Raw genomic sequence first — 25,806 nt, forward strand, 5'->3', positions numbered from 1 at the left:
TAGGTGGGGACTGTTTTTTCAGCACAGTCTCCGTATACTTCCATACACTTCTGCCATCACTTCTCTAGGTTACAGGTGCCTCAAAGCAACCTGATCTCTGCCATTCCCTGTCCATTCTTGCACTGCCTTATGGGCATCGCTAATGGCTCTGAAATTCTGACATTGAGAGCATCCTACATCATGTTTTAACTGCCTTTTTCTAACGTAAAAATTATCATTATGAATAAGGACAAATACTTATCATTGTGAATGGGAAAAAATTGGAAAATAAGGAACAGAGTGATATATGACTTGAATATATATGAAGCTCTGGAGTGGAATGAGACTGCTGCAGGTTGTACAGTACCTTCATAGTGCCGCGTGAGTCTAGGTACAGTATGTACTTCACAGTATACTGTATATAGGTAGTTAACATCATAGTACTTCACAGTATTTTAGGAAGTGACAGGGCCTTGGTACTGAATCCTGATCAGGTCAGTAGTTTGCTTAATGCTGGTGAAGTCTTGCCAAATGTCTAATCAAGATACAGCCACACACCTGAATTTCATCACCGCCCTTTTATACAGTACTTAGAATAGTCATTTCAAAACGTTTGACATCACGTAGTTGGACTAAGATTTAATAAGAAGTATTAGAACACTTAAAACACTTTATAAAGTAATTCATGCTTATCATCCACTAAGCTTATCCACTAAATACTGCTAAGTAAAGGACTGTTGTACTGTACCTTTGCTCTTTGTCTTGTGTTCTCCCAGTTCCCGTGCTGGAAAAGCTGCACACATACTGCACTGACCATGATCACTTTTCAACACTCATCTTTTCACATGTACCTGTGATACCTACACCCTCACCCTGCCTCCCCACAGACCCGTCGTGCACCTCTGCCACTGCTGATTGATGCCTGCTTGGGACGCGTCTTCTTGCTTTTACTCTGAAATCATCTGACCTTATTGCCTCCCTCTGCCTGATGATTTCATCCTGCTGCTCGTCTGTTACATTACCTTGTGTTGTGCCGTATATCTCTTACCGTGAGGTGATGTTCTAACATTAATTTAATCGCACCACCCTGCTTGCGTGCCGCACTGTCAGAGCTGCAGTCGACTGTGAAATTGTTGAACGCTGTTGTAAAATTTGTGATTATTCAGTTTGTCACCTTTTATATTTGCATAGACTTAGTAATGCCTGGACTGATACTGTACATGAGTTTATTACAAAAGAGCTCTTCCTGAAATTCAAAACATGCAAGAAAATCAGTGACTCAAGTGTTATTGTTTCTGCCAGTTTTACTGATGTTTCTTGTTCCTTAATTCCCGTCTCAGTTTTCGGTCTTCGGAGCCCGCGGGCTGGGCGTGAGGAGCAGCGCGGGCCCCAGCCTCAGCAAAGCCGAGTTCATCGAGAAAGTGCGCCAGAGCAACCAGGCCTGCCAGCGGGGCGACTTCCAGCTGGCCATCCGCCTCTACACTGAGGCCCTGGAGGCCGACCCCCAGAACTGCATCCTCTACAGCAACCGCTCCGCTGCCTACATGAAGGTGCAGGAGTACCACACCGCCCTGGACGACGCCATCAAAGCCAGGCTGCTCAACCCCAAATGGCCCAAGGTAGGACAGTTTGCACAAACAGGAGGCGCATCGCACATGCTCCTGCAGAACACCAACCAGGAAAGTGTCCACTTGAGCTGTTTATTACTCCAGTGGCTACTGCTTCTTGTTCACAGTGTCTCACTTACACAAGCGATTAACGTGTAGCTTGTCAGCAGTTGGATAAAGCTGTTGATTTCTGCTAGTTTTTGCAAACTTTTCATCTAAATGGCGATAGAACCCTATCTTATACACTTAAAGCGCTTTGGAAAGGGGTATAGAAATGTACTGGTGCTTTGTGATTGCTGAGAGATGTACAGTAGTATTCTAAGAATGGCATTGAGAGTCCTGTGGTTTAACCCATGAAAACTGCCTTTTTATTATTTACTTCATAGCGCATTTTGAGGTTCTGTGTTTTTAACACAATGTTCTTTAAAGCTCCAATCATCAAGCTACTCTGAACTGTTAAAATATTTGTAAATACCCACAGCATAAATAATTTCCGACTCGTAGATGGATGATTGTGACCTTTTCATCCCATAATGACGAATTTTACCAGGGAAATGTGTCTCACTTCAGGTGGTACCTATGATGTTCTATAAGAACTTCTGTGAAAATAATCTTCATGGAGCAATAGCCGTAACTAATGGCTAAAGCTTATCGGTGCTCCTTTAAATACTCTCATCTACGTTGGTTTTATATAAATGTGAAAGTAAGTGCAAGCGCACAGGGCGACCTGCAGTGCCACTATTGAAATGACTTCAATATAAACCTGTCCCACACCGCAGAACTGGAGCATGAAGTGATTTCTGCTTATCTGACCTTATTTTTAACATTATTTGAAAAAATCGGAGTAGTCCGGGATGTCCATCATACCAGCAATATAGATTTACATTTGATCAGTTGTGACGTATTTAAGTTTTTATCTTTTTACACAAAAAGAGCACAGGTCATGAGCCTGGTAGATGTTTTTTCTCACAGTCGGATGAAAAAAGAATTGAAGGTGGTTGTGAATATAAGATTTGGCCACCATTCAACCCATCAGATATCTAATAAAAAAAAACCCACAGATAAGAAGCTAATAGCACCATCTTTTGCAAACTAAAAAAACGGGTTTCAGGTGTCTCCTCAAGCTGGCGTCGTCAATCTGGAGGTGTTAGAAGGCAGGTGGACTGCTGCTGACCCCTGTCGATTATCTCCTGAGTGCGCTCGTCTTTAATGAAGAAGCACAGTAATGAGGAGAGAGTGGCGTGCAGTGAGCAGTCCCAGTGTCAGCAGCACTCATGCACCCTTCTCCCCTAATTACAACTCTTGGAAGAAAAGAGCCTTTGGTCTTTTCTGACCATAGTATCCGCTTATCTGTGTTTGCCATAACAAAATAAAATTATCACTGACTTTTCAAAGATTATTTATAAAAGTGCTGTTTTCTGGTCCCTGTGTTTTTCATATTAGTAAGTGAACCTTGGCACCACTCCCAGAGAAGCCTAGTCAAGTTCATGTTTTGAGGTGTCAGCTGTAGGCCTTGTGAAATTGTACTTATTAAGCCAAAAACTTCATTGGATTAAATTAATTTTAATCCATTTAATGTCATTTAAAATTGATTTAATAAAGTAATTGAGATCCCAGTTGGAGAGGAAGACAGTAGGCCATGTGGTCATCCTGAGTTGGACCAGTTATTTCTACACCTCATATGTATTTTTAACTGAGAATTTATCAGAAAGTACAATGTACTTTATGTTTCAGGCTGAACACACACTATTATTTAAAAAAGTTCTAGATAACATAGATGTGACTTGTTTATTTTATCTTAATTAATGGTGTTTGGAGTAGTGGACACAACAGGTATCGTATATAGCGTTGCCTGATCTGCGTGTTGCATGTGACCCAAACCACAGGTGATGTTCAGACATTTATATGTGAGATGTGTTTACAGAATGATGTCACAGCCAGGATCTGCAAAATAAACCTCATTTTATCGTATCTCTAATATGGGATTACATTCACTTTTTCTAAATATTGTGAATGACTATTTTCTTGAATGTAGGGTTGAGGTGTTCCAGTTCATATTTTTAATATTGGTGTGTCTATGTTTGTATCAATGCAGACACTAAAACATATATATTTGTGACATTACATTATAACAATATTTACTGCAGGCATAACGTACCTTGATTAAAAACAGTTTAAAGACATTAAAAATAACCTTAGTGCTTGATATGTGTATTTTGAAAGGGTACTTTTTAATGCTCATGATATTGTAAAGGCTGGCTGGGCTCCCTGTTTAACTGCTTGGATATCAAAGGAAACTGTGCTGCATATGAGCAAAGGAAATATTTCATCTAGAGCAAGGGAACGGAGTGCTCCAGCTGGATATCCTTGTGCTGTGCAACAGGAGAGAGCTGGCTAGGGGTTAGACTGTGACTGAGACGTTCATTCGATTTCACTAGATTCCGCTGAGAACAGATGACTTGTGTCTCTTGTGTTATCAGTTTGTAGTTTCTGAAAAAGCCTCTTTGAAGTGCCCTTTCTTGTACAGCTGTGCCTTTAATGGGAAGTTTTTCTCTTTATGCCTACAGTACATTATTCAGCCTTCTTTCATGTCTTTTAATGGATTCAGTTTTCTTAAATAGAAAGTGGACACAGCATGCTTCCAGGGAGAGCAAGGCCACTATCAAATACTCCTTCTTCAATTCATTTGAAGATTTTCTCGCTTCTTGAAAAAATAATTAATTGTTCAGATTATATGATTATTGCATGCAAGCTGATCACTAATAATGTATTTTAAAAAAAGTTTAAATTCTAATGTGCGATATATTGGGGATTTCTTAGCTCTGGTCTTTGGGGTCTGGAATTCACTTTTCTGTAGATGAAGTAGCATTTTGAGGACCATGGAGGGGGGTTAAACAGGTTGAGTCAAGTTTTAACTGGATCAATTTAATCTCTCTCCAAGAAGCACAGCTGCGTATAACCTCAAGATACGGTATCTACAGTAGCAAGCCTGCTACATTCCGGACCCCCAGGACCAGAGCTGAGTGCCCTGGAGACGGTACCAATCCGTCAGAGTAGAAACGTGGAGCAAGATTTCTGCACTCTGGTTTCTAACTTGTACGTGGCACATACAGTACAGTACCACCACATCTTTAGGTTGGGCTTGTAGGAACAGGCTTCCATAAAGTTAGAGCAAATTTATGGAGGTAACTAACCCACTTCAGTCATTTAGAAAACTGCAAGTGGTCTCAAGTATACAGTAGATACACAGTGGACTGTGGTCCAACCATCAGTTTCCGGTATTTTTTATATTTGGTAGAGTCTGTACAGAGTTATGGGAATTCTATCTGTGGTTTTGAAGTTTTTCTTTGAGATACTTGCATCTTATGAGTTCCACTGAGAAAAAAGATTATGCTAAGTTATTCACAAATAATTTAACATGCACTGCACTCTATATCCAATTGAGAGTAAGTTACATCAGTCAATAATAATAGCTTGGTAACATGCCTATTATTTCTTTTTGTCTAGAAAATAAAATAGAAACCATTTTCATCACCACATTTAAACTATTTAATTTGTTGTTATTCTTTTATAACGCTAAAATATTTTTACTGGCCTATAGTGGCTCATTTCCCAAACCTTTGTTTGAACTGAACTGCTAAAGAGAAAATATGATTGAGTTGTAAATGCTGTTAAAATGAGCATTAATCCTTTTTCTTTCGTTTTTGTGTTCATTGACACAGTGGGTTTTTTGTAACCTAAACAATGGCTTTGTAAAGTCAGCAGGGAATGTCACTGTATGCAAGTATCAAACCAAGTGGTAGCAAAGGTTCTTCTTGTTATAGCAGAGCAGATTTCAAATCACAACCATATGCTTGCAGTGGTAGCTGACTGAAATATGGCCTGCCAGGTTTTACATTAAGGCCAGTCACATTAAAGCACAGCCTCCAATAGTCAAAGCCATTCCTCCCAGGTCATATGACATTGTAACAATATACACAGTATTATAGCCACCTCATACAGCATTTCTCATCCTTACTTTTTCCTAGCTGTAGTCTTTTACAGTCTGCATTTGATACAGCAGAATACTCCCAAGCAACAGACTTACCTTCAAACCTGTTTGTCCAGTAAACCAATCAAACTTTTACTTGTTGAATATCAAGAAAGTGTTTTAATATCTATTACCAAAAGCAAGAGAAGGCCGCTCTTAACCACTTTGAATGCAAGGTGTTTGGAGCTGATATGAATGCACATTCTCCATTGACTCTTTAAAATAGACATTGAATCATTCTTTTATATTGACTTCACTTGTAAGAAAAAAGAGAATGAGAACAACACAAAAATGTTCTGCAAAGCGCCATGGTGTTCGGGGCCTTTCTCGATAAGCACCATTCCTTTCTTGATCAAGACCCTGTGGTATTAAATTTGCCAGGCTGTGTTCTTCACACGCTTTCTATAGGCAGGAGTTAGCGGTTTTTGTTTTCCCTGGGGGCAAACTGTCCACTCCAAAGCAAAGGAATGAAATGGGCAATTTGCCAGCTGGGAAAATTAGGACCATAAAGTGCTGCATTCGTTGGTGATGCATGAAAAGAAGTGCTAATTAGTTCAACATGAAATCAAAACTCTTGCAGCTCAGTCACTTTCTTGAGCTGTGATTTCAAGGACGTGGAGTTTACCGCAGCAGCCAGGCAGAACATAACAGTGCTTTCTCTCTTCGGGCACAAACAGGGATGGATGTGTAAGTGGCTTTTCACCCAGGAACCCAGAGCAGCAGCAGGAAATGGGAGTTTAGATTCACTCAGTGCTTGAATATCAACATATAAAATCAAAACCTGGCTTGCAAAAAACTCACTATCTGTCTGATATCATGGATAAACTAGCACATGCAATTTCCAGATAATTTGATTTGATGTGAGTCTTGGTTTGGTCAATCTAATTAAAATTAATTTTGTGAAATAATGTCATCATAGGACTTTCATCTACACGTTTCAGGGTTATTACAGGAACATCATGGAAGCGAAGATAAAAAGAATGTATAATTTAAACCCTAAATTTCAGAGGACTATATATATATAATTAATTGGAAAGGAAGGAAGTCTGCAGTAACAACCTGTGAATGTGATCCCAGTCTTTTAAGTAATGGTTGAAGGAATTATTTCTCCATTTGGTAGAACAGAATCAGCTGCTGCATCAAGGTGAATGGTAAATACAGTATGGTCTACTGATATTCTGCTCTGAAACCTAAGGACACGGGCAGTCAAAGCACACAGTTGCTTAGGCCCTGGATGTTCATTGGTACGATGGCAGGGTCATCTGGAAACATGTCAGGGCCTCAGTAGGCAGTGTCTGTTGGGTGGGCTGGAGAACTCATTACAAGAATCATAAATTAGCATCCGACCGAAGTTAGCATCTGAAGAAATCAGAGATGCATTTAATTTACAAAGGGTGGATTTAATCTGTAAGAGAAACACAAAACGTAAACTAGGCAGAAAAAAGTGTGAGGTTCACTGACCCCCTCTACCCCAGCAATACCCTAATATTCATGGTGCCTGAAGTAGATGCACACCGTCTCCATCTTACAGGTAGTGTCAGGGCTTGAGTTTGAGGGTATGGTGGTGTGAATGTTGAGCTTCAGCTGGCTTTGGGAGTCTGCAGACGTTAACCATTACTTCACAAAGAGGTTTTAACAGTACTTCTCATGCGTATGCATTCATTTTACCTTCTTCTCTGGTTTGTACAAAACAGCAGAGTGGAGTACTCTTCTAGGGATTTGACATAAGACTGTACCAACCTGAAGGTTATTCCAAATCCCTTGCTTAAGGCATAAATATGGTGGCTCCATTTGAAATATGGTTTAGCTCCGCAGGAAGGCAGCACACTTTCTCATGTTGAAAGTGTATGACGGGGAAGCCCTGTGTTGCAATGTGACACCTCCTCCAGCTGAGACTCCATTCTTCTGGAGACACCATAGGGCTGTGACAAGCCTCATCCTTTTTATTTGGAAGAAAAATGGAAGGACTGATCCGGGGAAGAAAAACAAAGTGATGATGTCTGATATGTCTGTCAGGCATGTTTCATTCCCCGTAGCTTTAAAGACTTAATGTTTATGCATTTGTTCAATTTGTGAGAGCTAGGCAGATACACACAGCTTATTTCTAAAAATGCAGTCTATCTTGCCTGTGTGGGACAAATTTCTGAAGATGAAATGCTCATTATATTGAAATGTTCAGCAGAATGAGAAGTATTATTTTTTCAGAAATTGAATTTGAGGTTTTCTGTTTTGTGAGGACTAAAGATCTGGAAGACTAGATGCGAGTCCTTCCAGCTGTGGTAACAGAAACCAGCATGAGCAAATACCCTCCACCTAGTGGTGAGGAAAAGTGTTTCAGCATGGATGATGGCATTAAGTCTGTGAAAATCTTTCCAGGATCAGTATGCACTTAAAGTCAGCCAAGTATTACTTCCCTTAGAATAAAATAGAAGGAAACTGTGGGTGTGGGGCTAGCAGAACAGAGATTTCTTCTGGAAGGCCTGGCACTATCCCAGACGCGGCACATTTCTGCAGACAATAAAAGCGCACATTTTTATGACTTCATTGGCTCTGGGGCAGTTTTATATATTGTTCTTTTCTTTTTTTAGATCTCCCAGGTGAAAGAATCCATCATGAAAGCAGTGATAGAAATAAAACTGTCATAACGAAGTGGTTTCCCAGTATCTTACTTTTGTTCAGACTTACTAAGTGTAATCTTTATGCCACATTGAATACAACACTGGTGCTGACTGAAAACGTACAGGCAGTTTCATAACACTAAGGCAACACTGTAAATTCTTGTCCTCAAACATTCTGAATTAAAGTGTGATTGTGGAGCTATTCAAATAAATTTACAATCGGCAGTGCTGTATTCACACACCCTGTACAGCCACTCTGCCACAGCCTTGCACAGTATTGAGAAAGTTTTATCAAGGGATTACGTACAATCTGTAGAGGGGGATATTTAGAGATTTATTTCCCTTGTTAGTTCAGCAATTAAATATTTTTTTCTTAATTTCAGACTGGGAAATAAAGACAGCTATGCAGTTGTTCAGAAATGCTTTTTCACAGCTTTTTAAGGTATGAATACTTGTAGAAGGGACTTTAATTATTCATTTATTTGCCTAATGCTGTAATCCAAAGTGACTTAAAGGGGAGGGGTTACAGTCATCTGTTTTTTGTGTGTATATTTTGGTAGCCATTTTAAAATTTTAGTCGAGCATTCTGGAAAAGTGCCTCCCTGGAGTGTTCAGCAGTGTTGGATAGAAAGGGACAGGTGTCGCAGTTTCAAATCCCAGGAAGGGACACAGAAAGTAAGGATCTACATGCTTAACAGAGCAGGAAATCGTAAGCAAGAGCATTTAGGACTGAGATCCGGATGCATGCTTTTACACAAGATGTCCAGTGTCTAGAACATGCAATCAAGCCTTGTTGTGGATTCAGTAACAACCAAAGAAGTCCTCCTCTCATTTGTAACTTGCTTAGGTACGGTGTCTCTTCCTTTAATTGTACTCATGACCCCATCGTTAGGATTCCAGGGCCCTGACCTCTGCTCAGAGACAGAAACTGTAACTAGGAAACCGAGCTTATATCCTTACCATTATCTGTGGTGGCAGAGTATGGCTTGTGTCATTCTTCACCCTCTGCATATGGCAGTACAGGAGGTCACTGTATTACCACACAGCTGACACCAACAGGAAGGATTAAAAAATAGGATTTATTTGGTTGCATTACTCCAAAACCACCGTGAGTTCCTAGAAATCAGTTCCTAATATACATTAAACCCCAAATATTATGTTTTATTTGAATATTAATTTTCATGTGATGTATTGCTTCACTTTCTTTACTGAGTGAAAATTCTGTAGAAAGTTCTCTCTCACTTTGTGCAGTGCGATCTATGTCACCCTGTGTATGAGGAGCTACAAATTACTCTTAGAAAAGCAAAAACATTTCATACTTTCCTAACTTTGTGTGTCTGCGATCATTGAAGCCAGAGTAATAAAAAAAGTTTCAACATATATCAATTTCTTTTTCATAAGCTTACATTTAGTCACAAGTAAAGAATGAAAATGAAGGGAGCTCAGTTTTCGTGATATTTCCTAAATGAGCAAGCTGTATGTATAGTCATCTGAAATAAAATAAATAATGCTAGACTTATGTCAGCCATAATGACAGGTTTTCCAGCAGTTACTGTATTTATGAGCCCTGTTGACAAGGGCTGTGAGGCAAATTGGAATCTTTCTTTTTTCCCCAAAATTACTATGATATTGTGAAGTATTGTTTGCTTTCAAATAATATGAAGGACAAGGGTTTGCTACGGATGAAGCATATCATTTTTATGCTTGTAGCTATAATATATATTACTGTAGTAGCAATTGTGAATCACTGGATTTAGTATATAAACTTATATCAGCAATTTAATTTGAAAGTCATCAGGTATACTGAGAGAGTGAAGCCACTACATTTGTGTCAAAACTTGCCGCCTTGTAGTTATGACCTGTTTCCACTGGACATCAACCATTTGCCAATCCTGGCCCATCTTGCAAACTGCTTTTGGTAACAAATATCGGGATTCCAACCAAGATGGCTGTCTGACTGCCGTGTCTTTTTTTCTCTGTTGATATTCCACCCATAATCATAACTATTCCAGTTTAAAAAACATGCAGCAATAACCTAAAGCATCATTGTTTTCTGGTTTAAAGCCAATAAACTCCAGCAATACAGCCAACATATAAAAAATGGGGTTCCCACATGTCCCCCGCTGGCCACCTGACTGCCCTTCAGTTCTGTTGAGATAAGGCCTGTACTGTAGCACTACTGTTCCAGTTCTGTTTCTGCCATTAGTAGGATTAATTGTAAAGTAGAATTAATGCAATTCCTATAGTCTGTATACTCTGCCAGTATGATTACTGTCAGCTGTCTAATGAGGTACCGACTTTTAATGCAATGAATACTTACTGTAGTTTAGAAAAATACATAATTCCCTTTTTTTCTGCCTGTTGAAAAGCATACTTGTTTGAAATTACCGGAGGAATTACTATAAACGTAGCAAAATATCCCAAGCCATATTGGCAAGAGTGTCCGCTAATTTGCATTTGAATGGGGATGCAGTGGTTAAGAAGGAATTACAGGAAGAAAATGAAACAAAAAGGCGGATCGCAGTCGGCGAGATGAATGGGGGGGTCGTCTTGACCAACAATACAGCTTTTAGAGAGCGGTCAGCCCCAGGGTCAGTCTCTGTGAAAGCTGCTTGTCCATGGTGCACTGAACCCTGGGGGGCTGCCTTCCCACTCCCTGGCTCAGCAGGAGCTCTGCTGGTTCACTCTCTCAGGCTCCTGTCACATCAGCTGTAGCTGAGAGTGTGAAAGCCCCGCACAGAGTTACTGCAGGCCACAGTCTTCTTCTGCCCTGCCAGTCTGCCTGTGGAGCTGTGTCCTTTAAACTGCCTTCTGTCTGGGTTCTGGAGTCTTACACAATTAATGTAACCTTAACTGACAAGTGTTTAATATGGGGAATCAAATAGCTTTTGTCATTCAGTGGTTCATACAAGCTGCCTACAGTACAAAAAGACTACTTTTCTTTTTATTGTTTTTGGAATTTGTCTTGAATTTGTATGCATCCTTTTCCTGGTTATCTGCCAGGAGCATTGTTTTTGGTGGTTTTAGGTTTAAATTAAACTTCATGTTTAGAAACTTTTTTTGTGAGAAAGAGAATCCATTAAGCGGCCCCTTTGCCTTCTGTTTCTTTAGTGTTATTTTTGTGATCCATAATTCGTTATGTATTTTCCATATTTTTCCTGGAAATTGAGGAATTAGAAGTGATGGGAAACAATACTTGCTCATTGGCTAAGGAAACTTGGAATTCACCTCCGTGCACTGATGTATCGGTGGAAATGGTGAATGCATGCTGTTAGCAAATACTGTAGGATAACAGGTTTTATGGTTATAATAAACAGAAAGAGAATCCTGCCATATATTGTATCTTCTGCTATAAACTCATCCATTTGCTAACAAGCGCCTTTGATTGTTTTTTTATGATTGGTTTTGGACTTGAGAGAGAAGATAGGCCAGTGACGGATTTTGGAGAGGATGTTAATAATGAGGATTACTGTATATCTGATCTAAAGAAATACAAGCATTATTTCAAAAACAATTAAATAAAAACCTACTGACAGCCCTGTTTTTATAAACCACACGAACAGTGACACTTGACTCTTTATGTTTCATCAAATAGCTAACAAATTCTGGCTTTCCTGCATACATTCAGCAATTTCTGAGTTTTGTCATGGCATTTTTACTGTCTTGCTCTATTACAAAAATTCAACATCTGTCAAATATCTAACCAGAGTTGACTGAAATGTATTGGCTCAGTCACTGTTGTTGTATAGCAATATTTGCTAAACAAAGTATAAATTACAGATCTAGTAGCCTACATCAGTAGAAGAACGATTGGTGACTTGAGAAATATTTTGTTTTCATTTTGTGATTTGTGATAGTTTTTTAATTCACAGCAACGCAGTTCTGACGTGAGGAGAATGCTAGGTTTGCGTTTGCTGTGTGAATTCTGTGCTCACCGACATCGTTTCATATGTCTTCTATAATCAGTAAATTAGGACAGAGTAAAGTGTACTGTAGGTTTAGCTCTGACACATCAGGATCTGTGTCTTGTTTCTCAGATAATGGATTATTGCATTGCTTAAGTTACAGTTTTAAAGTTGAACTCATTGTTCATCTATTAATGGAGGTCAGGAGCATTGCGAATGTGTCTGAGATCAGCAACCAGAATTTCAGGAAGACTTCCCTGACAGCTGAGGCCAGCATGCTCCACAGACTCTCAGCAGCCACTGCTCATTCATTCCTTGAGGTCACTGCATGAGGTGCTCTTTAATTATCTACAATTACAGCACCACCCGAGAGAAGCCCGTTTACTTCTGCCTGGCTTCATTCGGCACTTACTGTTCAATCTTTCCTCCTGCTATTGTGAGCGCGAAACCTTACTTCTTTGTTAATAAACAGCGTGCTTAAGAAGGCTCTCTGGAAGAGGCCACTGGGAACATTATTTGGTGGTAAAGCAAACAAACACAGCTCAATAGCATGGCTGATGGAGAAAAAGATTTTGGGATATTTGCTGTTGAGTTCAGGGGGAACTTTGTTGTCTTTGTTTTGTTGTGTTTTGTTTTCCTTCCTTTAGAGATGCCTGCAAAAAAAGACCTTTTGTTTGGGTTTTTTTGCCATTCATACGAAGCAGACGAGCATGTACTGGTAAGCCTTTTTACACTGCCAGAGGGTGAGAGGATACCCCTCCAACTCCTTCCTGATTGAAGTGGCTCCCCTACAAAGCTTGTATTTAAATTATTTTCAGGCAAAGAATAAGGAGTGTTTTTTTTCTTTTCTACCAGCATTTCTTATGTTGATGATGGCTGAGATTCTATGGTAACAACCACAACCACAACCAGTCAGCTACTGTACCTGACTGAAGGTTTCACAATAGGTCTGTGAATTCAAAGGGTCATCAATGGCTAAGCAGGGTTAAATGGCCCTGTTACAGCAGGGAGGGTGAATACCCTGCTGTTCTGCACAAGGATTTGTACGTGATCTGCTTCTGTCTGTCACTGGGAACCACATCTAAGGAATTTTGAAGTCCCAAAGTGATCTACAAGTCCTTTGCAATTAAGCTATGTCTCTTTCTTCCTTTGATCTTATTGGTACCTTAAACTAAACTTAAACAATTTAGATAAATATTAGACAGGACAATGTTATGATCACTCTTTACATTTTGGCAGTTACCTTATAGTATTATCTTTTAGTATGTCTTCATTTCTAAACACGTTTCTGTCAATAAGCTTTGAAGGTCACCTGTGCTGTGGGCAAGTAAGGCATCCAACAGCAGAGATGTTGCACAAAGGCCTCAGGCATGTTCCTCCTTTTAATCAGTACCACCTGGCCAAGATTGTAATACTGCTTGGTTGATATTAAAATATGTCTACACAGCTACTCAGATACATCTGACAGTGTATCAACGATACAGTGGGTCAGCACAAGAGAAGTAGGATTGCACCCTGACACCATTATTTTACCGCCACTAAAGCAGTGTTTTATGCCTTTAGATTTTCAGCCTTACACAGACACAAAAAATCTACATCTGAATTTTATGCATGTGCTCTGCTTTACACAGATTCTATTCCACAATATTTTTTGTTATAAGGAAGAGAAAAATTTAACTTCCCTACTTATCATACGAGTCTGATCCGAAAGCTCGAGAAAACCATTAGGACCTTGAAGGAAGGGGAATAATAGGCGTGTGATGTCATTTGCCGGCTGCTTCCCGCTAATCCTCCTGCTGCTCAGAGGACCCAGCGAGGTGTGGAGACGCCGGAGTGCGGCCGGCTGGGGAGATGCCTCACACAGAGACGGCAATTCCGCAGGCGCTCGGAGCTGGGGCATCGCTCGGGAAAGTGAAATGAGTCAAGCTCCTGAAATGATAAATGAGCCTGCAGCTCCTCGCTGACGGCATGCCAGATCCCACTGAGCGACTGGGAACCCATCAATGCTGACGCTGTGGCGTCCGCTGGGTAATACTCTGGACCGTGGCGGATCTGCGTGCCAGAGCAATGGTTCGTTCAAAAGCTCTGGGCAGGAACCAGAAATTTTCATTTACCTCAGCCCAGGTCTCCAGTCAATTCGGTGGGACTCACTGAGCCTAGATGGTCCCACGCCCAGCATCAAGCAACACTTTGAAGACAAAAAGAGCAACGGAGTTCAAAGTCAGGATTAATTGTTTCTCATGCAGCACTGACAAGATGACATATTTTCTTTTCTCTTTATATGCCACTTGGCACGTTTTATACTGCTGTGTTTTAACCACCAAAAGTATTCGCAGATAAATAAATTGTAGCGCTTTTACAATTAGGTGTTTACAACGGTTGCAGATTTATCCACAAGCCTTTAACAGATTATAGTGTGGCCCTGGATCATGCCAGTGTAAATCCATACCTCTGGGGATCATCAGGTAAGACACATGTTTATCCAGTGGGAAACAGGATAGCTTGCTGTTTGGAGTCAGGGGAGTTTGTATTAATTTGTAGAAATTCTGTAATTGCACCAGCAGAGCTGGCATCCCTCATGATAGCTGTGCAGCTCTCTCTGACAGCCCTGCAGGCAGCTGCTGCCTGGAGACCCAGGGATACTGCGATTGACTGTAACCTGTCCAAAGCAGTGGTCAGTGAGATGCCTTTCTCGTACAGTATGTGTACTGTGAGCGTTTACTCGCCACATGGGAGGAAGAGATCATTCTTTGAGCGCATGGCCCTTAAATCTGGCCCGTCATTGAAAATACAGTACTGTATGTGCTATGAAATGCTATACACATGGTGCAAATTCTTTTCAGAAAGAGCTGCACTTGATTCCAGGTTCAATAGACAGACCCTGCCTGGTGTTGGGTCAGTCCACAAGAGGCGGGGGTGATCCTGGCAGCTGCCCAGGGAGCATCATGTATGAGATAATAAGCACCAGATAAGAGAATCACAACATTACAGAAAGAACAGTCACACCCATCAGTGCACCTTCCTGTTTTACTATTTTTATATTTTTCTCAGTTATTTGTCCCTATGCACATCCTTGGTGTCGCAGAAAAGTGCATCTGTGCTAATGGCACTCTCAGCCCCTGATGGTGGATCATTCCTAATCCCAGATATCCTGGCATCTTTCTTTAAGCATAGCTTTTCTGTGCTCTCCTGCAAACCATTCTGCTTGAAATGTACGTCCTGAAACCCATATTTTGTTCCCTGAGTATTGATTACATGGATCCGGTTTGTATCTTAATGAGGGTGATGCCAGCCTTTTGGATTACTGGACTTCCCAGTTACTTGACAACTCTCGTGGTGGACTTTTCCTACTTCTTAACCTACATCATCCAACAGAAGGAGAGACCCTACATGCCACCTTCACCTTATCCATCTGAAACGGAAATGGATATCATCCTGTGAAGGTGCCAGGCTCCAGCAGGAAAACATTCATTTATTCCCTCAACAAACAGCCCTCCTTCAAGATGCAATTGAAAGCAGAGTGTGCTTTGTGTCAGGCCTGGGTGCTTTCTTGTCATGGAGATTCTTCTGGCTCTTCGCTTTTTGAAAACCTTGTCCCCAGCACTCAAGAAATTCCCTTCCAGTTTTAGCTCTTTTTAAAATGCAAAATTATGCGATTGAAGCGAAATGCTTAAGTGGCTGTTTTAGTCAAGGACTGCTTGACATAATTTCTCCCTGCAAATTAGCCAAAGGAGAATAAGCACCTAAAACTGCAACTAAAATGTAGTCTGTACAACTGAGATTACAGTTCCTTTTTTAATAAACTTTAGAATAAAACACTAAAAATGACTGAATTGTCGCCGATGTGTGTTGTGGCTTGATGTCATTTGAGTAACATTTGCCCCTCACAGTATGAACCCAAGGCTGCTATACCAGTGTCCCCTAGAGCAGTAGTGCTCAGCTCTGATACTAGAGGACCCACGTTTTAATGAAGAATTAATAAAGAATAAACTAAGAAGGGTTACGAACAAGAGCAGGCCATTTGACCCATATAGATCAATTCAGTTGGCCTTCCTGAAAAATTCTGTGTAACTAAAACTACAAACAAAAACTTGGACTTCCATTGTGGTTTAATTTGTGTGTTAAATGAAGAGAATTTGGAATGGAAGTCTGGGCTGAGACCCACTGTACTATAGCACATGCAGTGTGTTCCTTCCAGGGTACAAACCGTCACAACATCTGGTGTTGTAGCGCCCTCTGGTGAGATCAGTGATTGTTCATGACATGTTCCCTGTCGTTCCATTTCTGTGGTTGTCAAACTGAATCCCTCTGCAGTGCCTGTTTCAAGGGTGCATCACTTGATGGAATCATTCTTTGGGGATGTCATTGATAGGGCAAGGCTGATGTCCAAAAAGCTATTCATTCTAAGTCTCCCACAGGGAAAAGTGTGTTGGGAGTCTAAGACAAATTCAGAAGTTGCTCAGGCAAACATTTCCCTGCAAGTACATACATTCTCCTTTACATTCATAACCCGAAGGTGCATTAATACAACTGTGAGTTTATTGTAGGAATCTGAGTGAAGCATCCTGATCCGGGGTACAACAGCAATGTCTCTGCATTTAAACTGGTCTGGTCCTGGGTCAAGAGCCCTAACAGCTAGCAGCTGCTGCAGCCCTGATTCAGGGTAATGATGATTGGGAGTCTCCAGTAACCCCTGAACATCGAAGACATCTTGTTGACTTATCTTAATACTGCAAGAATATGAGGAGAGTTTGGGTGGTGGCTAGTGGCTCTCTGATCCAAGAGGAACAGGGCTGCTAGTGCACATGGCTCCCCTAGGGTTTTCAGAGTGACTCCTCATGTCTTGCCCCGGTACTTCCTCTGGACTGGGGAGTTGCTGGATCATTTGAAGTGACATCTCCTCTTGTGAAACCGACCAGACCTCTGCGGCCAAACACATGCAGTCCGGAAGCAGTGAGTGACAGAGGGATCTTCTCCACATGCTGACACTGTGGTACATGTGGGCTCGTTGAGGAATCTGCGCTGGCGCACAGCAGTGCATTTTGCTACCAAGTATGGCTTGTATGTTTGTGATCACGCTTGTCTTGTTTTCACTACAGCAAAGATATTGAATGAGCAAAGAGGTTTATTTTGGGTAATTGAAATAATATTTCAAGAAAATTAACACAATGTTTGACCGGTGGCTAACTGAAGCTCTGACTCCCATTTGGAATGCAGTTACTGAATGGTGCAGTGTACAGTAATGGCAGCCAAAACTGTCTGGAAAAAAAAGTTGAAGATAGGAGCATATTATCAGTTGTCCTAAAATTCACTTGGGCCCCAAAATCCAGTACTGAGCATAAAAAATGTCTTACGTAGTGTGGGAATGCTAACCCTAACCCTAGGTCTCAACTCAGCAATTCTGTAAGCTGTCTCTGAAGCCCTCCGGTCATCAGATTCGACAATGTTATTGAAACCAAAAAATATGAGTCTAAAATAAACAAAACCATTGAGAAAAGCTCTTTCTTATTCAATAATATATCTTCTTTAGGCAAATTTTCAATCAGCTGAGAAATGATGTAAAAATGGTAATGAAATGAGTGACAGGAACCATTAAATGTTCACTCCACTTATCTATTTGCACTTTAAGTGCCTATATCAAGGGAGCTTATGCAAAAGAATAGGTTTTCTTACAAGTTGTGACCTGACTCGGTTTTGGAATTCAATTAGTGAACACTGCATTGTACAATAAAGGCAGCCAAGGCAGTTGTTTTGTAATGTACTGTGTCTAAATTCAGATGTCCCTTCACAGAGCTATGATGTTCCCATATTTGAGAGTTGGGACACATGCAGTTCACTACAGGCTCTAACAGAGCATTGTGACTCCTGTCACATGGCACCAGGCACTGAACAGTTTGATGATCAAAATGACAAGCTCCTAGCTGAGCTGTCGATAGTGGTCTCAGAAGATCCGACCCCTCATCTTCTTCTGCAAGTTAAAATCATAAAATTCCTTTGAATTTAGCCAAACCTATGATATAATTCACAACTTTTGACATTCATATCCCTTTAGTCTTAGTCTTAGTAACTGCACTCTTAGCATGTAGCCTGAAACATTAGTGAGCACTTGGATTTGTCATGAATTCTAAAAAATAATAGTAAAAAATAATATAGAAAGGAATTTTCTTTATAACAAAAGAGAACTGCAGAATTAATTGTCTTCTCGCTTCCAACACAAACCTCAGTTCAACATCTCCCTCTTGTGGAATGCTTTAGTAATGCTCTTTACAGTTAACTCTAGGCTTCATTTCATTCTATATTTAATTATCGTAGTAGTAGTATGTTAGTACATACTAGTTAGTACATACATACTACTAGTATATTAGTAGTATGTGCTTAATACAAGACATCTGTCTCAAGAATTACTGTTAATAATAAATTAGTGTTAGCATTAACATTAGCATTAGCATTAGTGTTAGTTTTTTCAAAAATGCACGTAAAATAGAAACAAATGACCTATTTGTAGGTCTATGTAGGTACTGTACTGCCAGTAACTTTGATAAGTATATTCTCTCGTTTGTACCTTATATCCATTGGCAAGGACATTTTTAGTAAAAAAAAAGCCATAAAATAATGTATACCTTTACTTAATACAGATGTATCCGATGTCAGTATAATTGGTGGTGATATATGAGAGGGATACTGTATTTCAGATACTGTGGTCCTTATGGACCACTGGGCCAGAGCATCGCTGTGCCTCGGTGTTCCTGTGGCGTGACACAGCTGTGGGAAGTGAACAAGCTCTGTCTGTGGGCAGCCTGATGGGCCTTTGGATCTATGGCTGACAGTAATCGAAACACTGTGGACTTTTTGACTTGCTTTGTGTGTAGTTAGGATGGAAGCAAAATTGACACTGTGTCCCATTCTGTGATATTTCCATTTTTTTAGCAGCTGCAATGAGTGCTGGGGCCCTGGGTTCAGTTCCTGGGGTGCTATCTGCATGGAGTTTGTATGTTTCCTCCAGGCACTCTGTTTTCCTCCCACAGTCCAAAGACATACAGTACTGGTACGCTAATTGGTTTCTGGGAAGTTGGTCCTGGTGTGAGTGAGTGTGTCTGTGTGTCTGTCTTGCGATGGACTGGCGTCCCGTCCAAGGTGTACCCTGCCTTGTGCCCAGTGCTTGCCAGGATAGACACTGGCTTCCCCGTGTCCCTGTGTTGGATAAAGCGGTTAGGAAAAGGACGAATGAATGATAAAAAATTGCCAGATGAAAGACGAAACAAACTGCCGGGTAAGAAAATGACAGAATGGCTTTCATGATACCAGAAAGTAGGGCTGTCATTGATAGATTGAAAAAATCACGCCGTGTTGAGCTGTAAAAGATTAATAGTGCGTGACACATAATGTAAAGTGATAGAAACAAAATAGCTTTAATATGTGAATTTCACATAAGAGATCTAACATAAGAAAAATAAAGTATAAGACTCAAATAAAATTATATTCTTCAGTATTTACAGTACAGAATTACCATACCCAAAAACTGTAGAAAGCAATTCATTTTCAGTTATATATAATATATATAACTGTGAGGTGTTTTTTCAGAAGTTAATGATCAATGAATAAGCTCTCAGTTCACTAACCGAAGCAGTCGACTGTAGGGAAGGAAAAAAACAATACCCATTGTGATCAGTGGGGGGCAGCGTGGCTCTGAGATACTAATAACTTTTTGCTGAGGCTGTTGAAAGCACTCAGATCAGAAACTGTAAGATGAAAGTGGAGAGTGTATCATTACACATGGTAGGAGAGAAAGGCTTTGTTCAAGTATTTTTTAGCATATCAGAATATTACATCACTTTATTCTGAAGCTGGTTCAGCTTAGATGTTATCACTGTGTGAGTAATTACATTACGTCATTCTGATTAAACTTAACATTACCCTCACCGACTGCGTGTACAAAGGCATCTTAAGGGTGGAGAGTTTTTTTCTTGGAAGACTGTGTACGGACTGGATTTCAGGATTATTATGGCACAATCAATGATTCTCCAGGAACTCCAGGAACATTGTTATACATTTGCAGATAATTGTGCAGTGATGTGTAATATGAATTTTGAGTCAGATCTCATGCTAGTACATTTACATTAAATTCATTCTAAGGAGGTGTCGTCTTTATTAAAAGGACCTCTTGGGCTGTATCACTGAGCCACAGTTGTGATTCTTCACAAGTGAATTGAAATGATTTTACCAAGACAGGTACATAACACGAGAAAGGTTGGAGATAAGACAAGACAAGACCAGTTTTAGTAGCTTACTGATTGAAGAAGCTGTTTCTTGAACAACATAGCTGGGAGGATTGTTCTGCTGGTGTAGACTTACTTTGTTTTTTAAGTCACATTTGAACATGATCTTAACTTCCCCTTGTGTCCCTGGGTCCTACTGTATGTTTGACTGCTGCACAGGGTTTAGAACACATGAATTAAATACCAGTACAGTTTTCCATTTGAAGACAGAAGAGATTCAGATTCTCTGTCCTATCTTAAACTCAAATTTTGGCAAAGCTGTGTTGCAGCTGCTAAAAAGATATCTTGCTAACATAATTAGAAAACCACAATGACAACAGTAAATTCAATTTGTATGGGTTTTCTGCAATGAGTAATAGATCTAGAGTTGTACGGTTTGTGTAAACCAGAAAATGTATAATATGCGTGGGAGCCGAGCTTGTGTTAGATAAAATACTTTGGCATATCTTTGAACTTGAGCTAGTCCATTGCAATGAGGTACATTATACTTTTCACAAAGTTAGTGTCTGTGCTACCTGTCTTATTTCTGATCTCTCTGTCCCCAGGATATTCTCACCACTTTGAAACCTTCTGGAGACACTTAGGATATTATCTATCTATATCATGTTCCCTAATGTGCAGGGTGCAGGAGGGTAATATAGTTGAAGCTGTTTACTGTCTGTACAGCATTTGTTACAGTAATTCTTTTGGTCATCAACACAGCACATCTCAGTGTAGTACAGTTTTGCTGTATGCGTGAAGCGAGTGAAAAACAGGAGTGAAACTGTGTGACTGTTGTGTTTTTAATGGCAACTGCTGGTGTGATGACAAAATGCCAACTAAGTACAACACCTTCTCAGTGGAGGAAGAAGCTGTGTAACATTAACTGTCACTCCTGGAAACGGATGAAAAAACCCTGCTGACACTTCACTCAGCAATCATTGTTTTGTCACGTTTTTCATACAAAATAACATTCTGTGGAGCTAAAGGAATTTTTAATTTAGAAGGAAAGCTTTTTTGGGTTGAGAGACTCTATTTTCCTAATTATTATTATTTATCAATTGCTAATTATTTTATATAATTTTGTTTACCCTGATTTCAGAGGGTAAAAGCTCTATAAAATATCTCAGTGCCAGATTTGCTTTGGACTTCAAGAATGATGAAAAGGTTGTTCAGAACCTGAGAAAAAGAAGCAACAAAAATAACATGAAGTGGAATTTTTTGTCTGAAAGGCATAATGTTTTCAACACTTTGCAAACTCGGTATCACACTTGCTATTCAGTTTAACAAGCATTCAGCATCTCTGTGTGCTTTAAGAAAGTTATGATCAACACCGCAGTTTGGAAGGATTCAGAAATGTGCACATGTCTGTACATTCGCACAAGCACATCACGCCAGAAGAAACTTCAGGAAAAATGATTTCACCTTTGATGAAAACGTAGTGTTTGTACTGTACCACTGTGACCTTGAACACAAGAAGTAGCATATGGAAATGCAAAGGAACACTAATTATTTTGCAGTTACTAACTGTTTGACCTTCAGATTGATTAGTAGATCAGTATGGGTACCATTTATATGAAACAGGATGTGATACTGATGTCCATCCAACCGTTGTCTAACCACTTCACCCATTCCAGGGCTGCTGGAGAGCTGGATTCAGGCGATACACCCTGGGAGTGACACCAGTCCATCACAGGGCACACACAGACCCAAACACACACCAGGCACAGAACAGAACCCAGGGCTCTGGCGCTGGGAGGCAGCAATATTGTCCACAGCGCATCTGTGCCGCCCGGATACTAATGTAATAAGCATTATTCCTACCCTGTATTTGTTTTCCAGAATCTAATAATTATTTCATTGATACATCGTATGTTTTGGGCAAGTGGTAGTTCTGATTAATTACTTATTCATGATGAGCTGATCCCACACTTTAATCTATGTTATAAATAAGTTAAAAAAACGGGTAAGAGTCAGCCCTGATTGCTGCCGGCCTGCAGTCTTGCTGTTACTCTGGAGGGCTAAAAGAGCTCTGTCCAGCCAGCCAGTCACATGATCCGGGTTCGACCTTGTGATGTCTGAGCACCACGCAAGCACCTTCACAGCCCCACAGCCATGTGTATCATTGTTATTTGAATCAGTAGTCTGTCACTTGCGTGGTTATGGTGATATCACTGCTTGTATCCTGCTCTGTGTGTTCTGGGAAAATCTCTGCTCCCCGTTGTGTTGATGTCAAGTCGGTGCACTTTTCGGTCAGCGGCAGTGGGTTTGCCCACAGTGGGCAGGCAGCAGGGAGACACTGGCTGCAGGCTGACGTTGTGTATCAGGCTGTCTGTCAGTTTTCACGTGTCTTCTCATGGAGCTGCAAGACATCCTCTGACTCAAATGCGGCATGAATTTAATCAGGATTTGTCTCGCTTGTTGCTTAAATTAAGTAGATATCGTCTATCGCTATTCAGAGTACATCCTTCTGCCAAATGTACAGCTGCCTAAGCTTGGGAAACTAATATTCAAAGCAATTCTATGATAATATGAATGAGTGCAGTAAGTACAGTCCCAGGTGGGATAATTCAGAAATGCATGATGCACCATTAAAGGATAAGTTTAATGCTGTGCTGTTAAAATAGCATTAAATCCTGAAGGTTGCAAGTACATTGGATGTAAATAAAAGAGCATAATATTATCAGCATGTCAAGATTGTGTTACACATTCCGTGTTTAATTATTTGACTTTTTTCCACACGAAATGTTATACCCTGGATGAGCATTCAGCTGCTGTAATTGTTTCACATTGAGTTAAAGTACAGAATGAGACTTGCTTCTGCCAAACCAACTGTATTTTTCCATTGAAGGAAAATACTTGTAAGCAATATGCTCATAAATGTGAGTCAGGCTGCTGTTGTAAGTGTTTTGCCAAATACTGCTTCATCAGTATTAATCTTGGACACTCTTATCTCCTGCACTGCAAGAAAATGTAAAACAAAAATGTAAAACATGAAATTAAATTACCAAATGTTATATACATTTCAAAAACCGTCTCTATAAATTACAGTAATAAGAGCTGCTCCTGTAATTTGCAGTAGTGTTGAATTTGGGAGAGTGCTGGTTACTGTACAGTATATGCTGAAAGGGGAGGAAGAGATCAGAACAGTCTGATCTGGAGGAAAAACTATCCTCTATTAAATACATGCCTGTAGTTGGTGACCCCCATCCCCATAGTCACAAAGGTTTATGTTTTAATTTGCTTTCACAGGCATTCACTCAACTACCCTACTGGTTCATCCAAAAACAAGGAAGAAAGAGATATTAAGAAGCAGGGCCAGATGTACTCTTCAACCCAGTGACTGATGTTGAAGAAGAGGCATCTGTGCAGGGTGATATTGAAGGGAATACTGAATTGCAGATAGAGTTTGGCTTTAAGTCCCTCTCCAGCTGCATATTTATCATCCATCATCACATCCCATCAATAAATCTGGTTCTGCCACATTCAATATTGTAGTGTCAGTTTTGCCAGCACCTGTAATGCGTTATTCACTGTTGAGTAGTTGTTCTTTGAAGTGACGGCAACATTTGAAAAGTACACTCACTGTCTGATCCACAAATATCAGTATTCCAAGAAATCATCCACAAGCCTGAGCGCTGAAGCTTTAAGAATCCTGAAAGGCACTGAACTACTTCAGATTCGGTCTCTTTCAACTGGGAGATGAGAACATTAAATCAAATAGCAGAAAAGGGGCATTCTTTGTTTTACTGCAGTAATATTCATATTCATATACAGTAAATAACACTGAAAACATGAATCGGAGGACCAGTGGAAACTACTGTATGTGGAAGTGCATTTAATATGGCAAGCAGCCGGTTGTGGGAGTATGGAAGTTGTTAACCAAAGGCTGTGGGAGTATGGAACAACCTGCCAGCAAATGTAAAAGTGAATCTTTATTACTTCTGGGTTTACAAACATACTAAAGAGCATAGTAGTTCAAGTAGGTAGCTGCATCAGTATGCGTAGGCTACAAAGGAAAAAGTAAAGGTTTATTCCATGCTGAAAAAGTGAAGAAAAAAAACACAGTGTTTCGGCTGTGGAGCCTTCTTCAGGTGTTAAAAGAGCAAAGTATTCAAGAGGTGTACTAAAGACTATAGTTTGTTGTAAAGGAATGTGTGAGCTTGAGGTGCTGCATGTATAACTCGAGCTTGTGTGGACTAAGCTTTGATAAGAATACAGGTAGTGATCGGGGAAGATTAGCTGGTAAAGGATAAGGCAGTCGGCAGTTAAGCTTGCTACTTTCTGATGGGTTTTAATTTTAGGACAGATGGCTAGCAGGTATTGTGGCACAGACTCCAGCAGTCTCCCGCAGAACCAGAGATAGTTTAATACTGTGGGAAGGTGAAGATGCAGTTCCACTGGTGTGCTAATTTATATTGTTTTGTCCACTACAAATGTAATTAGCAAATGAACTTGTGTGTGATGAAACAAAGATGTGTAGTTTCACGTACAATTATGTCATGGCAGCTGCAATAAATGCAGTATTGGACTGTAAATACTACCAAATATATATATTTACAGACAGGTTTATACATAATTTCACATAATATCTTTAGTTTATAAAGCTGGAGCTGATATAATCATGACATATACATGTCGATCAGATGTTTCTTATGCACAGTTCAATAGGTGCATCAGTTGTTTCACATTTTTACAGTGCAGTTTCTACAAACTTGCTACTACAGGAGCTTTCCCTGCCTAAAAATGCAAAGGTTGCAGACATGTGCATGATTGTACTGGGAGGCAGGGAGACCCTGATGATTTGTACAAGCCAACGACAATTTTCTTTTCAGATCCCAGTGACATTGATTCTTGAGAGGATGAATGGACAGCGTTCAGATGAGCTCAAGGCTCACTTATGCGTCTCGTTGCAGGTCAGCCCAGGTTAGCCCAGGTCAGCTGGGTACTGAACCTGTTGAGAGGATTGTGTGTTTAATGAGCTTTGGAGCTCTCAGCTCTCAGCCCCCACCTGCTGCAGGGATTTAGAGAAGACAGCAGGTGTGTCTCCATGGCAGGAGCCCCAGAGAAAACACCTCCTTTATCACTATATGCACCTTATTTCTTCTGTCGCACTTCTTGTCTTTTTTCAGACAGTTTACTCCTCGAATGTTTAACTGATTTGAAGGTTAATATTAAATGTCCCCTTTAATTATTTTTTTTTACTTTTTTTAAACCCTTGAGCCTGGTTCCCTCTAGCATAGAGAAATGTGGTAACTGTTATCATTGTCTGGCTAGATATGATTGATGATACTGTACAGTAAATGTTATTATTATATGTGTAGAGATGGACAGAGCTTAAAAAGAAGGTACAGTACAATTCCTATACCAGTGGATCAATTTCGCAAACAGGCAATTTTACACCTCAAGTCC

At 40.2% G+C, this 25,806-nt stretch overlaps 1 protein-coding gene across 3 annotated transcripts in view; it reads left to right on the top strand.

The window, feature by feature from the left end:
* The window catches only part of ttc28 (tetratricopeptide repeat domain 28), a 470,745-nt gene that overhangs the window by 40,788 nt on the left and 404,151 nt on the right, over positions 1 to 25,806 (top strand). For all 3 annotated transcript variants that reach the window (XM_088618610.1, XM_088618612.1, XM_088618611.1), the window contains exon 2: positions 1,320 to 1,598. In XM_088618610.1, coding sequence (XP_088474736.1) covers positions 1,320 to 1,598 — 279 coding nt within the window. The remainder of the gene's footprint in view (positions 1 to 1,319; positions 1,599 to 25,806) is intronic.

The sequence above is a fragment of the Lepisosteus platostomus genome, chromosome 24, assembly GCF_059453375.1.
Source record: "Lepisosteus platostomus isolate fLepPlt1 chromosome 24, fLepPlt1.hap1, whole genome shotgun sequence".
Taxonomy (NCBI): domain Eukaryota; kingdom Metazoa; phylum Chordata; class Actinopteri; order Semionotiformes; family Lepisosteidae; genus Lepisosteus; species Lepisosteus platostomus.